The sequence below is a fragment of the Neodiprion pinetum genome, chromosome 3, assembly GCF_021155775.2.
Source record: "Neodiprion pinetum isolate iyNeoPine1 chromosome 3, iyNeoPine1.2, whole genome shotgun sequence".
Classification (NCBI taxonomy): Eukaryota; Metazoa; Arthropoda; class Insecta; order Hymenoptera; family Diprionidae; genus Neodiprion; species Neodiprion pinetum.
Window position 1 is genome coordinate 34,474,721 of NC_060234.1, and position 11,499 is coordinate 34,486,219.

General features: G+C 37.3%; 3 protein-coding genes and 1 long non-coding RNA gene across 11 annotated transcripts; 2 read left to right on the forward strand and 2 right to left on the reverse strand.

Annotated features, from left to right (window-relative positions):
• Positions 1 to 503: 503 nt before the first annotated feature.
• Positions 504 to 3,158, forward strand: POLDIP2 (DNA polymerase delta interacting protein 2). 4 transcript variants are annotated; one of them, XM_046617949.2, is made up of 6 exons: positions 505 to 747; positions 993 to 1,148; positions 1,436 to 1,535; positions 1,621 to 1,962; positions 2,234 to 2,439; positions 2,603 to 3,158. In XM_046617949.2, the coding sequence occupies exons 1-6, from the start codon at positions 638 to 640 to the stop codon at positions 2,712 to 2,714; spliced, it is 1,026 nt and encodes a 341-aa protein (XP_046473905.1). In that variant the 5' UTR covers positions 505 to 637; the 3' UTR covers positions 2,715 to 3,158. The 4 variants fall into 4 exon arrangements, with proteins under 4 accessions (XP_046473907.1, XP_046473908.1, XP_046473905.1 ...); XM_046617950.2 differs by having other exon boundaries at positions 505 to 735; XM_046617951.2 differs by lacking the exon at positions 993 to 1,148 and having other exon boundaries at positions 504 to 747.
• LOC138190686 (uncharacterized) lies at positions 2,798 to 4,440 on the reverse strand. Its single transcript, XR_011176728.1, has 2 exons — positions 3,817 to 4,440; positions 2,798 to 3,631 (listed from the first exon to the last, which is right to left on the reverse strand). It is a non-coding gene; the product is annotated as an uncharacterized lncRNA (long non-coding RNA).
• LOC124215052 (bleomycin hydrolase) lies at positions 3,863 to 9,401 on the forward strand. Of its 3 annotated transcripts, none has more exons than XM_046617947.2 (4): positions 3,863 to 4,019; positions 5,851 to 6,164; positions 6,317 to 7,144; positions 7,686 to 9,401. In XM_046617947.2, exons 1-4 carry the CDS (start codon positions 4,010 to 4,012, stop codon positions 7,899 to 7,901), a joined length of 1,368 nt encoding a protein of 455 aa, XP_046473903.1. In that variant the 5' UTR covers positions 3,863 to 4,009; the 3' UTR covers positions 7,902 to 9,401. The 3 variants fall into 3 exon arrangements, with proteins under 3 accessions (XP_046473903.1, XP_046473902.1, XP_046473904.1); XM_046617946.2 differs by having other exon boundaries at positions 3,886 to 4,019; positions 5,848 to 6,164; XM_046617948.2 differs by lacking the exon at positions 3,863 to 4,019 and adding an exon at positions 4,518 to 4,712.
• Positions 8,095 to 11,285, reverse strand: LOC124215055 (uncharacterized protein F58A4.6). Of its 3 annotated transcripts, none has more exons than XM_046617954.2 (3): positions 11,162 to 11,285; positions 10,216 to 10,330; positions 8,095 to 9,964 (listed from the first exon to the last, which is right to left on the reverse strand). In XM_046617954.2, exons 1-3 carry the CDS (start codon positions 11,179 to 11,181, stop codon positions 9,701 to 9,703), a joined length of 399 nt encoding a protein of 132 aa, XP_046473910.1. In that variant the 5' UTR covers positions 11,182 to 11,285; the 3' UTR covers positions 8,095 to 9,700. The 3 variants fall into 3 exon arrangements, with proteins under 3 accessions (XP_046473910.1, XP_046473909.1, XP_046473911.1); XM_046617953.2 differs by having other exon boundaries at positions 10,397 to 11,278; XM_046617955.1 differs by lacking the exon at positions 11,162 to 11,285 and adding an exon at positions 10,597 to 10,733.
• Between the last annotated feature and the right edge of the window lie 214 nt (positions 11,286 to 11,499).

The following is an 11,499-nucleotide window of genomic DNA, read 5'->3' on the forward strand; positions in this document are numbered from 1 at the left end:
AGACCAGAGCGCTGCAATCTCCAAGGGCGGTGTGTGCGTACTAAGTAGGCCTCTCCCTCACTAGCGCTAGCGGCGAAAATTCACAACATCAGCTTCATTTTTGAGAACGGTTTTACAGCCGGAGTGGCCAGACCTGTCTTTAAGTCCGTGCCACTGAACTACAGGTTTTGCCCTGGATGTAATATTTGGGAGGAGACATGTGTCCGCGTTACAAAAGTGGACCACACTCTGATAGGAAGTTTGTTGTTCCAATAGCGCTACTTGGAGCGCTGGTTTAGTACGTTGCACTGCGCCTGATGGCTGGCAACACCAAATAAAACATCAGATCCCTACAGACGTAAAACGTTAATGCCTTTACGGGTAATAAAGCCCAGGATTTCCCAAATGCAAAGCACAAAGCACAGATTTATAGAGCGACCGAATTGAGAATAGTTTGAACACCAGTGTGGAAAACCTTGAAAAGATATCACATAATCACTCTCGGACAACCGGCAAGGGTGACTGCCTTTTGAACTGTCAAAAATAGTCGTCTGATTTCCCGCAACTTTCCACTCACGCGTGCTAAATCGTCTAAACAATTGAAAGTGTTCCGGTCGCGTTCTGCTTTTTTTCGATATCAGAGTATTTTTTGTCCAGTATGAAGTTTGTACATAATATTTTGAGCAGAAATTTTCGTAATTCACTACTAGAAGTATCATCAAAAATTATCGTCCTTCCAAATGCCTCATACATCAGGTCCGCAATAGAGTTACGTAAATGAAAATATCCCCTAACCTATAAAATAGATTTTGTGGTTATCTTTACCGATTTACCAAAAACTCTGAACTCAGAATCATTCCGTACCACGTGAAAATCTGCTGCAGCTCGTTATGATTTACAGCTCAAATCGGCATTGATCCGTTTATAATTTTTTTTAAATAGACCTGTACGCACCGATGTTTATGTATGAACAGTAGTTAACCTTGTGCTGAAATATTTTCAATTCGTTTCAGGCTCTCGGAGGTTGGAAAATTAGAAACACCTAAATTGCAAGGGAAATATGAAACGGGACAACTCATTTTTCATCGAGTATTCGGGTACCGTGGTGTAGTTTTGTTTCCTTGGCTCGCGCGAGTTTACGACAGGGATGTGCCTAGCAAGAAAGAAGGGTAACGACAATCCCTGTTTCCGTTGTTAAGAAAATCATATTATGCAATTGCAGTTCAAACATTACCATAATGATGCATTTTCAGAACAACTTGTTATTTCACAACTTCAGAATCGTCTGAAATTTAGTAAACCATTACAGTATCAGTATTAACCAGTACAGCATTAACGAAGTTCTATTTTCCAAATTCAACTTCTTAAAAAATGTTTTGGAGATACAAAACATTGACTTTAATTTTGAAGGTTCGTTAATTCTCAATTTCAGCCTCATTTCTTACTTTTATTGCAGATCTGACGATGGAAAGTTTACCAGTGTGAGCAAAGAAGTTAAAGGGAGAATGCATACTTTCTATCAAGTCCTAATCGACCAGAGGGATTGTCCTTACATCGTAAGTTGCTAACTCAAATTATTTCTCTTTTAAACTGCTTTTGAAATTGAATAATCTAACATGTGACACAATCTATTTCTCCAAGAGAGCACAAACAGAGGCGGTCACATTTTTGGGAAATCACGAAAGTAGTCGTAGTCTGTACGCAATTCCTGGGTTGGACTATGTTGCACATGAAGATATATTGCCATACTCTACAAACGAGAAAGCAGCATTGCAGCACGAGTTGTTTGACAAATTTTTAGTCTACCACCAAGATAGAGACCCACCATTTATAGCACAGGAGACACTAAGGGCATGGCAGAAGAAGAATCATCCCTGGTTAGAGTTATCCGACGTTCACAAAGAGACCACAGAAAATATCAGAGTCACAGTAATACCCTTTTATATGGGATGCAGAGAGAGCCAAACAACCGCTGTATATTGGGTAAGTGATAACTAATACTGTAAAAATTGGAAAGTTCGATAGCTGCAGTTGATTACCGTAGATAGAAAAAGATCCCAAAGCATCAAAAAAAAGTTTGACAAACTCAGTAGAATTTTGTCTGGTTTCATAGTCATAGGATCCATTTTTACTTCCATCTCAGATATACTGAGATACTGAACTTTGATAATCAGGCCAAGTAAGAAAATTCTTGAAATAAAAATTGAATGATCATATTTATCATGCAACAAAATGCTTACTCTGGTTGATTCAGTGGCGATATTGTATTCGCTTGGAAAATTTGGGGGACATGAGCGTGCAACTTCGAGAACGACATTGGAGAATATTCAGTTTGTCAGGAACTCTAGAAACTGTGAGAGGGAGAGGAGTTGTGGGTCAAGAACCAGTTTTGTCAAAAACCTTACCAGCTTTCCAGTACAGCAGTCATGTTAGTCTGCAGGCTCCCAGTGGCCACATGTGGTAAGTCGACGACACGTGTGAATATATGTATCTTATTCCTGACCGTTGCAAGTGTGTCTGAATGATATTCTATACTTTCATACTATCGAAAAATTTTCTATGATATTTTATTTTCCACATTTTTCGAACCTAAGGTCGTAATTTTTTCGATATTCCAATTTAGGGGTACGTTTAGAATGGAACGGGAAGACGGTTACGCGTTTGACTGCCGAATACCTCCGTTCTCTTTAGAATCTAAGAGTGAAGAACCACCAACTCCGAATGCTGACTCGTAAGCAACAACGGTTACCCATACTAGGTACATGACTATAAAAAAAAAATCGAACTCGAAAATAAATGTTGATGTTTGCTGCTTAGAGCATGACAAATTCCGCATAATGGCTCCCATATTGGGTAGTTAATTGAAGTTCTGTGAATCACACCCCCCTGTGAATATTATTTGTATATATTATTGTATTTAAGAGATGAAAATGAATCAATATTCTTTATTCTTAACCAGTGATTGAAGATTGAGAAAAAACTAACATGAAGCTCATAACTCAAATCATACATCACAAAATTTTGTCCACAATACCCACCAATACGACACACTGTCTAACAATTCAGTATGAATACAACAATATTCGTAAAAACTAAATTTTTTAAATCTCATTTTTAGTGGCATAACAATTGTAACATGTCATCAGTACTGGTATCTCAATAAAATTAATAAGACTTGAGTCATTGATGTAGATTAAATGTATACAAATTACCTATCATCGTTCATTATGAAAGGATTTCAACCTCATCAGTCAACTGAAGTTGACGAAAGATTATATTAGGGTGACGCAGTTTCGACTGAAACTTTTTCTACTTTTTATGTCTAATTTGTTGTCTGCGCATCACAGCCGTTTGAAATTGACCAATCCGGTAGCATCCGATGACTCAGAACTCAACTGGCGGATCGTCATACGCTCGGGAGCTGTGCTGAATTGGTTCTAGCGCTCAAATACTACCGGATTGGCCAATTGCAAACTGTTGTAATTCACAGATTTTCATGAGAAATACATTGGTAGCATATGGAGCAATATCCTGAGACATCCTGCTACCTGTACTGTACCATCAGTCAATGATGAGTGTAATTAGCACATTTTCGTAGTACATTAAATCTGTGCGTTTGAAATTTGCGCATCGTGTGACATTCGCGTTCCTTCTGAAACCAAGGTCTCTACATAGGTATATATATCCTAGAATAGACGATTACAATGATTTAGATTTATAATTTTCGCTTTCCTCTGCAATCTCTGTTAATACCAGTAGTAGAAATCATTAAAATTTATTCCGACCAAAGAATGAGGTCAAAGGCCACGCATACTTTACACTGATATGATACTTTACCTCAACTCGGCGAAACCATCGATAGAATCTCGATCTAGTTCCTCGCCCGGTCACCAGAGGCGGTAGTCTCGTCTCGCGCCGCGTCGCCATCGCCTTTCAACAATCAGCTGGACTATACGATACTCCGGCGCGTTTCGTTTTAGCTGCCACTGTTTCTCGGGCGTCGAAGAAATCAACTCATAATTGCCGAACGATGGTTGCCTGTAAGTAAACCTCTACCTCAACTCGAAAATATATTATTTAACCTAGATACTTGCGTACGCGTACAGTTTTTCCACTAAATTCATTTAGCCAACAATCTGATACAAACTGCATTTGTATTCAAACTTCTTGTAACAATAGCGGTACTTGTAGTTACGAGGGATTTCATATCGCTATACTGTAAGAGGCGACAACACGAGTGGGTGGTTTTTTTTTTTTTTTTTGCTGAGTCATTTTACAGGCAATGTTCTATGAAATTCCCCGTGAAAAAAATGTCAATTGAACACCATAAAATACTTTGAAACAGACCCAGACGTTTATTTGCGACTCGTATCTCATCAAACGTTGTAAATGCAATTTTAATAGAGGTTAGTATATGACGTAGCTAAATAGGTCAACTCTGGGCTCAGCTGGAGAGCTGTCAGTTTGACCAATCGGGCGGTATGAGGGAAGAATTGAGGTAGACGGGTCGGGGCGGGGTGGGAACAAAGTGTTTTGACAGCTGCCCGGACTTTCGACGCAGAGGACACGCTCCTATCTTGCTGATGTCATTCCTCAAATTCATAATATTATTCGACTTATCGTTGGATGTACCCGCGATACTCTTGACGATTCGTTTACACTGTTATACCAAATATTTCTACTTCGTTGCACCTAATATAGCCCGCTTTTTATTTATACATATGGATCAAAATGTACGCTATCTTTTGTTTTCTCTACTGCTATTGCTTATAAAGACAAAACTCTTTTCTTAGATACTGTTATTGAGAATTTTCTTTTCGCAACAACAGGGCAAGCGCAAGGGAGTGCCCTGGTCGACCTCAACTTTGACGCATATATCTCTAAATTTTTATGTCCACGTATCGCAAATGTGAAAAAGGGCTTAAACGCGCGATTTTGTATGCAATTCTGACCATAAACACTCCAATAAATTGCCATCTGTCGCAGAAATGAAGAAACGGCATAATATTAGTCAATTAATAGAATGCTGACACAGCGAAACACTAAACATGAATCACTGTTTTGCAACTATTGAGTCAGCGATGAAGTTAAATTTTCGAAATATCAATTTTGTTTTTACTTTATTACAGTTCACTGAATTTGGGGCAATCCTGAAGTCGCATAGTAACGATTTTTATTGAAAATGCTTTGCAAAGTTAACATCGCAAATTTAAACCTTATAAAACTACTCAATCATCGGTAACTGAATACAGTACCTCTTTGTATGCATTGACTGAAATGAATCAAGGTCTGCCTACATTTATAGTATGGTTTTCTATTAGAAATGTGCCAGAGCAGCTGTGGTGATCAGTAAAAATACATAAGAGAAAGTGGCTTCGCCTTTAAACATACTTGTTCAGTTTGTATATCAATATACATACGCTTGTATCATTTCACCCTGCATTAATACTAACTAAATTGATATATTTATAAATTAATTGCGTATCATGATAATTGAATTGAGTACCTTTACAATGTTTCCAATTATATTTAGTTGGTAAGCCATATCGCGAACCAAAAAATTAAACTAATCAAATTCCCCAGCCACACCTTGGAAACGAGCTCAGTTGGTCAATCTGTACAATTATTCGTAACTTGAATCGTATTTAATAACAAGCTTGCAGTTAGTATGATGCAGCTTATATCCATCTATGTGAAATGCACAGCAATAGGATAAACAGTTTTCTACAAGTATAATCACGTTCTTTCAATTTAAGCAAGTGACTTTTGGTTTGATGATAATAGAGGATTTGGAACTATGAACAGATACATGTTGATCTCATGTTTAATCTTATTGAGCTCAAGTAATCAAGTACCATCTTCTTCAAGCAGCAAGGGCTCTCACTCCGGACATAATCAACGAACTGCGCAACAAGTTTTACGAGAATGAGAAAAATGTTTTGGCTCAAAACGTATGCACCAAAATCGATCCTCTCGAGGCATGCATGTCTCGTAAGTACATCGAAGAGGCTCAACATGTCTTCAACCACAAAGTCGAGTTGGAAGGAAAGCCGATTACAAATCAGAAGAACTCTGGACGTTGCTGGATTTTTGCCACTCTGAATGTTATGCGAATTCCGTTTATGCAACAGCACAACTTGGAGGAATTTGAATTTAGTCAGGGATACTTATTTTTCTGGGATAAGGTACAGTTTGCAGAAAGTTTTAAGTTTTGTTTTAAAAATGGGGTCAACAATTTTAATCCAAACATTTCCCATTAAAAACGTTGTACCAAAGTAGTGAAAGCATTGGATGAAAGCTGTTGGTTGATACATACAAGAATATAACTTAATTTCAGCTCGAACGATGCAATTACTTCCTACACAACATGGTGAAGGCAGCTAGGTCAGGAGAATCAGTGAATGGCCGGCTAGTGTCATGGCTTCTACACGACCCAACATGCGACGGTGGTCAATGGGACATGATTGTGAATCTCATAAACAGACACGGTCTTGTTCCAAAGAAGCTGTTTCCAGAATCATTTAGCTGTGAGTCTACCATGCGTATGAACAGCCTACTGAAAAGTAAGCTCAGAGAATTTGGAAAAGCTTTGCGAGACATGATTGCTAGCGGAGCGTCAGATGCCGATTTAGAGAGTCAGATCATTGAGCAAATGACAGTGATATATAGAATCATTGGTATCTGTCTAGGTATTCCCTCAGAGAAATTTACGTGGGAATACTACGACAAGACAAAAAATTACAATTGCATTGGACCGATAACACCGGTTGAGTTTTATGAAAAATATGTCAAGCCAAGCTTCAATGTCGACGACAAAGTCTGCTTAGTAACTGATCCCCGGCCAACAAATCCATATGGCAAACTCTACACGGTTGATTACTTGGGAAATGTTGTCGGTGGACGATCAACAATATACAACAATCAACCTGTCGAGTTACTGATGAATCTCTGCGCCGAAAGCATAAAGCAGAACGAACCAGTATGGTTTGGCTGTGAGGTCGGCAAACGGTTTGCTATGAAACAAGGCATTCAAGATCTGGAGGCGCACGATTTCAAACTAGTATTCGGGACAGATGTTCAAATTGGTCTAACCAAGGCGGACAGATTACTATACGGAGATTCTATGATGACTCACGCGATGGCATTTACTGCAGTCTCTACCGATGTAAGTCTCGATTCGTTTCGTCAATTTCTGCAGTCAGTTGTTAAAATGCGTCTCGCCGAAGCACTCCCTATTTGTTCATTCCTTACTGTTTATTTAACACATGCCACGAGGAGATAAAAATTGTCACTTATCTCAGTGGGTATTTTTATTCTGGTACACTGCGACATGAAATAGTAACATGATTCCGAGTTATGCAGAATAGCCAACGTTTACCATGTAGATGGCTTTTAAACCTAATTTTATTTATAACTGCAATGTATATGCACTATGCATATAATGAAGCATATCATTTGCATAGTGTCATTTTAAGAAAATTGATTTATATCATTTCGTATCACATTGTGCTGCAATAACCTTTCAACCAATTCGATCCCTTTACCTGCAATCTCATACTATTTTTTATTATGAGTTCCAAATTTGTCAACTGTAACGTGTTACTATCACCGTTGTCATTATGTTCGAAGATATCTGCAAAGTCGATAATTGTATCAACTTTGCTGAAAACACGATCGTCATGTAAATCAGTTTATTATTATTTCAGGCAAACGGAAAGATCAAGAAATTCCGAGTTGAAAATTCGTGGGGAGATGAACGTGGTGAGAAAGGTTATCACGTGTTATCTGCGGACTGGTTTTCAGAATTTGTGTTTGAAGTAGTTGTGGATAAAAAATATGTGCCCGATGACGTTATGGCTGTGTTTCAACAAGAGCCCACTGTTCTACCGGCATGGGATCCTATGGGGACTCTTGCACAATGATAAGCGCTTTTCAATAAGTACCAGAAACAATTTATTCTTATAGATGAGATAAAGTTCAATATTAGGGCTGTTCTGGAGTCGATTTCAACACACATTCACACACATAAAATAATATCCCAGTATCTCAGTATAGTACATATATTGTAAAGCTTCAAACTAATTTTAATCCTAAGAATACTTTTTCTCTTTCAGAAGATTGGTAAAAACTTGCATATGCTGTAAGCACTTAGCTCGTGTTTTCACATCGTGCTTTCAACTCATCGCTCGCATATTAAAATCACTGAACACCTATTACTCTTTCAGAATCTCCTTAATAGGGCAGAATTTTTATGTATAATCTGACATCGACTCCATCCCTGCCTGAGGGACAGACACTTCTTTACTAGCAAAAAATTTCACGTTTGATTACAAAGCTGGAGTGATCAAAAAGCGTAAATAAACCCTGGCAAATACTTTTTATATTTAAATTGCGTAACAGTACTAGACAATAGGTGGCAAAAATATCAACTTGAAAAAATCTAGACGTACTTTATAATTTGGACGCTCACATTTCATGAAAGGTGCAAACAATTTTCTAATAGATCAGATTTTACTGCCTCCTACCTTCTGCTCTATTCATGTGGAAAATGAATCGAATTTTCTGCTGGTCCAAGTCTTTATGTCCCTTGATAAGTGCATAAATGAACTGCACGTGATGGTGTCATCAAGAGTAATGTCTCAGCAAGTCAATTTTTTATAACAATTGCTCACCGTTTATTCTTAGAGATTTAAGAAAACATGTATAAAATATGAAACAAATATACGTAGCCATTTGTGTACACCTTTGGTGAGTAGCTAGGCTTGTTAAGTGAAGTCATGTTGCTAGTCATTAACCAAAGATAGATTGTCAAAGTATGCCCAATATTGAAACCGCGACCGATTGCACACAAAATTACCAAAAATAATCACATCTAATCATAACCACATTGTTTCTGTTTGACCAATTGATGGATTACGTTGATGAATTCGTGGACAGATATTTGTCAAATCAATTAAACCTTTCTTGCGCTACTATATTTTATGTGTATGCAACATGGGATTAGGTGAAACTGAACAAAAATTCAAATACATCGGCACGAACCAAATAATATAATATGTACTATGATAAAACATTATTTACGCTATGACAAGAATATTTCAAATAGATGAAGGAACATTATAAATCTTATTCTTTTATAAGAAAATTAACCTACATTAGAATCAGAACTACACAGCAAAATATGATTTGCGACATTTAATGTACGATTCGAATTTCAGCAGTAATTGTCAATTGGGGAATTATAGGATTTCTAAAAGACAGACACAAGTTAGTAATTTAATAATAAAAACGAATAAAAAAATCTACCAAACCTTATGTACATACATCATCTAACAATAAGTGTTGTGTTGTGTTTATTAATTATAATGAATCAGTTTGTAAAATTATTTTTTCCCCCAATAAATTCTCCATCAGTCATATAATATCTTGAATGAAAAATACAGAAACAATTTTAAGTAGGTATCCCAAAAATATGACTGAATATCTACTCATTTCAGATCTCTGTATGGTAAAGATGATGAAATGAAAAAAATATGCGACTTGATTTCCGACTTGCAAATTATGGGTTCATCCAACTTTTTCAGTATCAGAGCTCACAAGGATAATTGAAAAACTGACTGAAATGATAATTAAAATCTTCCTGTTATTTTTCATGAGTAGTTTATTTACAAATATACAAAGTTAATGGTTGGAACCAAAGTCCAACATCTACCAACGTGTGCTAAGGTTTTCTTAATTGTCGTTTAACTTTATAAGTATATTGAAGTTTCGCCCAGACTCCTTTGCACATGTTTTGTAAACGTATGTCTTTTTTATCTATACTCAATCGATAAGTTTCTCGAACTATGTTCTTTGAAACCCTGAGATATCCACGTTGCAACAAACTCAATGCAGCCCACAATTTGCATCTGGCTACTAATAGCGCATCTCCTAAACGCAGCGCCAACTGTAGTTGCCTAACAGATATTTTTCCAGCCATCTCAGCCTGAAAATTGTATATAATATCAAATATAGGTGGTAAATAAGAAACATCAAATTAATACACAAAATTGGGTCTGACTCTCTTATGCCAAGGATATATGTACATAGATACAATCTAATTTGCTGATACAAAACTTTGAAAATTTACAAAATTTTAAGTTTTCGATGTAATATTTATGGATTGTGGTAGATTTAAAGTGAATCCTTGCACAGGCCTCGCCCATCATCATACATTAAAATCTAACTTCATCTTACACAATGTTCAAATGTTTCTCCTAGTGCAGAAAATCCTCCTCCAAGAGTCGACAACCAGGACATAGCATGGTCAAGTTCTCTTCGTTCCAAGGCCATTTGGGTAATTCTCTCATTCCTAAATTCAATTCAATTACTATGGTTAAACTCGTAAATTTATTAGGAGGCATTTGTAAATACTTGCCATTTGTAGTCAAGATACTGTACTTTAGGCATCCGTAGTTTAATATAAATAACGAGTGAATTTTCATGTACTTTAAATTTGTAGTATTCTCGCCACATATTCAGTGACGATTGACGATAATAACTTGATCTTTTCATTGTGTAAGCATACTTTGATACTAGATATGAATTTAAACCACGTCGATTCAGTTTAAAACATACATATTTCAGTTCGTTGTTTGCGCTGTCTGGCCTTGTATAATCTTTGCTACAACTGCTAATATGACTTGGAGCAACGATTAAATTGTCAAAAATATTATTATTCGCATAAACAATTATACGAATTTCCGAACCTTCCATATTCAAACACTGGCCTATAACATTAGTACGATTGAAATAATTTATCGTCAAGTACGCAGGAGTTGAAGTTTTTTTTTATATTCGGAACGAATGTATTGAGCAGCAAGTTTTGCAGGTTAAGTATCAAGTGGAATGTAAAGAGTGAAGAAAAAATAACCGCCTCAATAGTGATTTGAGATGTAAGGTGACGATTATTGGTAATGCCAAACAAAACCAAACCGACACTAGTTACGTTAGATTTTCGGACGTGATTTATATTCCACAAACAGTAAAGAATGGAATGACAGGTTATGTAGGGTTCGTGTACGGAACTAGTGTCCCGAAAAACATTCACATTGTAACGTAGAGAAAAGTCCGAGCAGATGAATAATTCGTTAATGAGATACCGATGCGAATTGACAGATATGAATGACACGGCAAACCGTACCTAATATCGCCAATGGTCATTGCATTTGCCGCAGGCTTAGAGCAGCTTAGAGCATATATCTACGAGCCGAAGTCGCGAAGCGAGGCGACACGCGGCCGAATGGCGCGTGACAGAACTATAAAAAGGGGGGGGAGCCAATCGGAGGCCGCCGAAGGCGACACGCCTCCGGTATCAGCCAATGGGAGACGCTCGGCAAACGGTTCGGTTCGAGGGATTAATCGGAGCAACGTGGGACAATTGAAATCTGTATTTCGCGAACGTTATAACACAAAACTATGAATAGTACGCCGTCTAAATCGGAAATGAGAATAATAAAATTATCGGACTCCAGACCCGGC

Coding starts and splice junctions, on each gene's coding strand:
- POLDIP2 (XM_046617949.2), top strand. CDS start 638: ATGAAGTTTGTACATAATATTTTGAGCAGAAATTTTCGTAATTCACTA. Junction 1,149..1,435: donor GTGCCTAGCAAGAAAGAAGG/GTAACGACAATC, acceptor CTTTTATTGCAG/ATCTGACGATGGAAAGTTTA. Junction 2,440..2,602: donor GCTCCCAGTGGCCACATGTG/GTAAGTCGACGA, acceptor ATTCCAATTTAG/GGGTACGTTTAGAATGGAAC.
- LOC124215052 (XM_046617946.2), top strand. Junction 6,165..6,316: donor ACTTATTTTTCTGGGATAAG/GTACAGTTTGCA, acceptor ACTTAATTTCAG/CTCGAACGATGCAATTACTT. Junction 7,145..7,685: donor TTACTGCAGTCTCTACCGAT/GTAAGTCTCGAT, acceptor TTATTATTTCAG/GCAAACGGAAAGATCAAGAA.
- LOC124215055 (XM_046617953.2), bottom strand. CDS start 10,734: ATGGAAGGTTCGGAAATTCGTATAATTGTTTATGCGAATAATAATATT. Junction 10,331..10,396: donor CAGTATCTTGACTACAAATG/GCAAGTATTTAC, acceptor AATTGAATTTAG/GAATGAGAGAATTACCCAAA. Junction 9,965..10,215: donor GAGAAACATTTGAACATTGT/GTAAGATGAAGT, acceptor TACAATTTTCAG/GCTGAGATGGCTGGAAAAAT.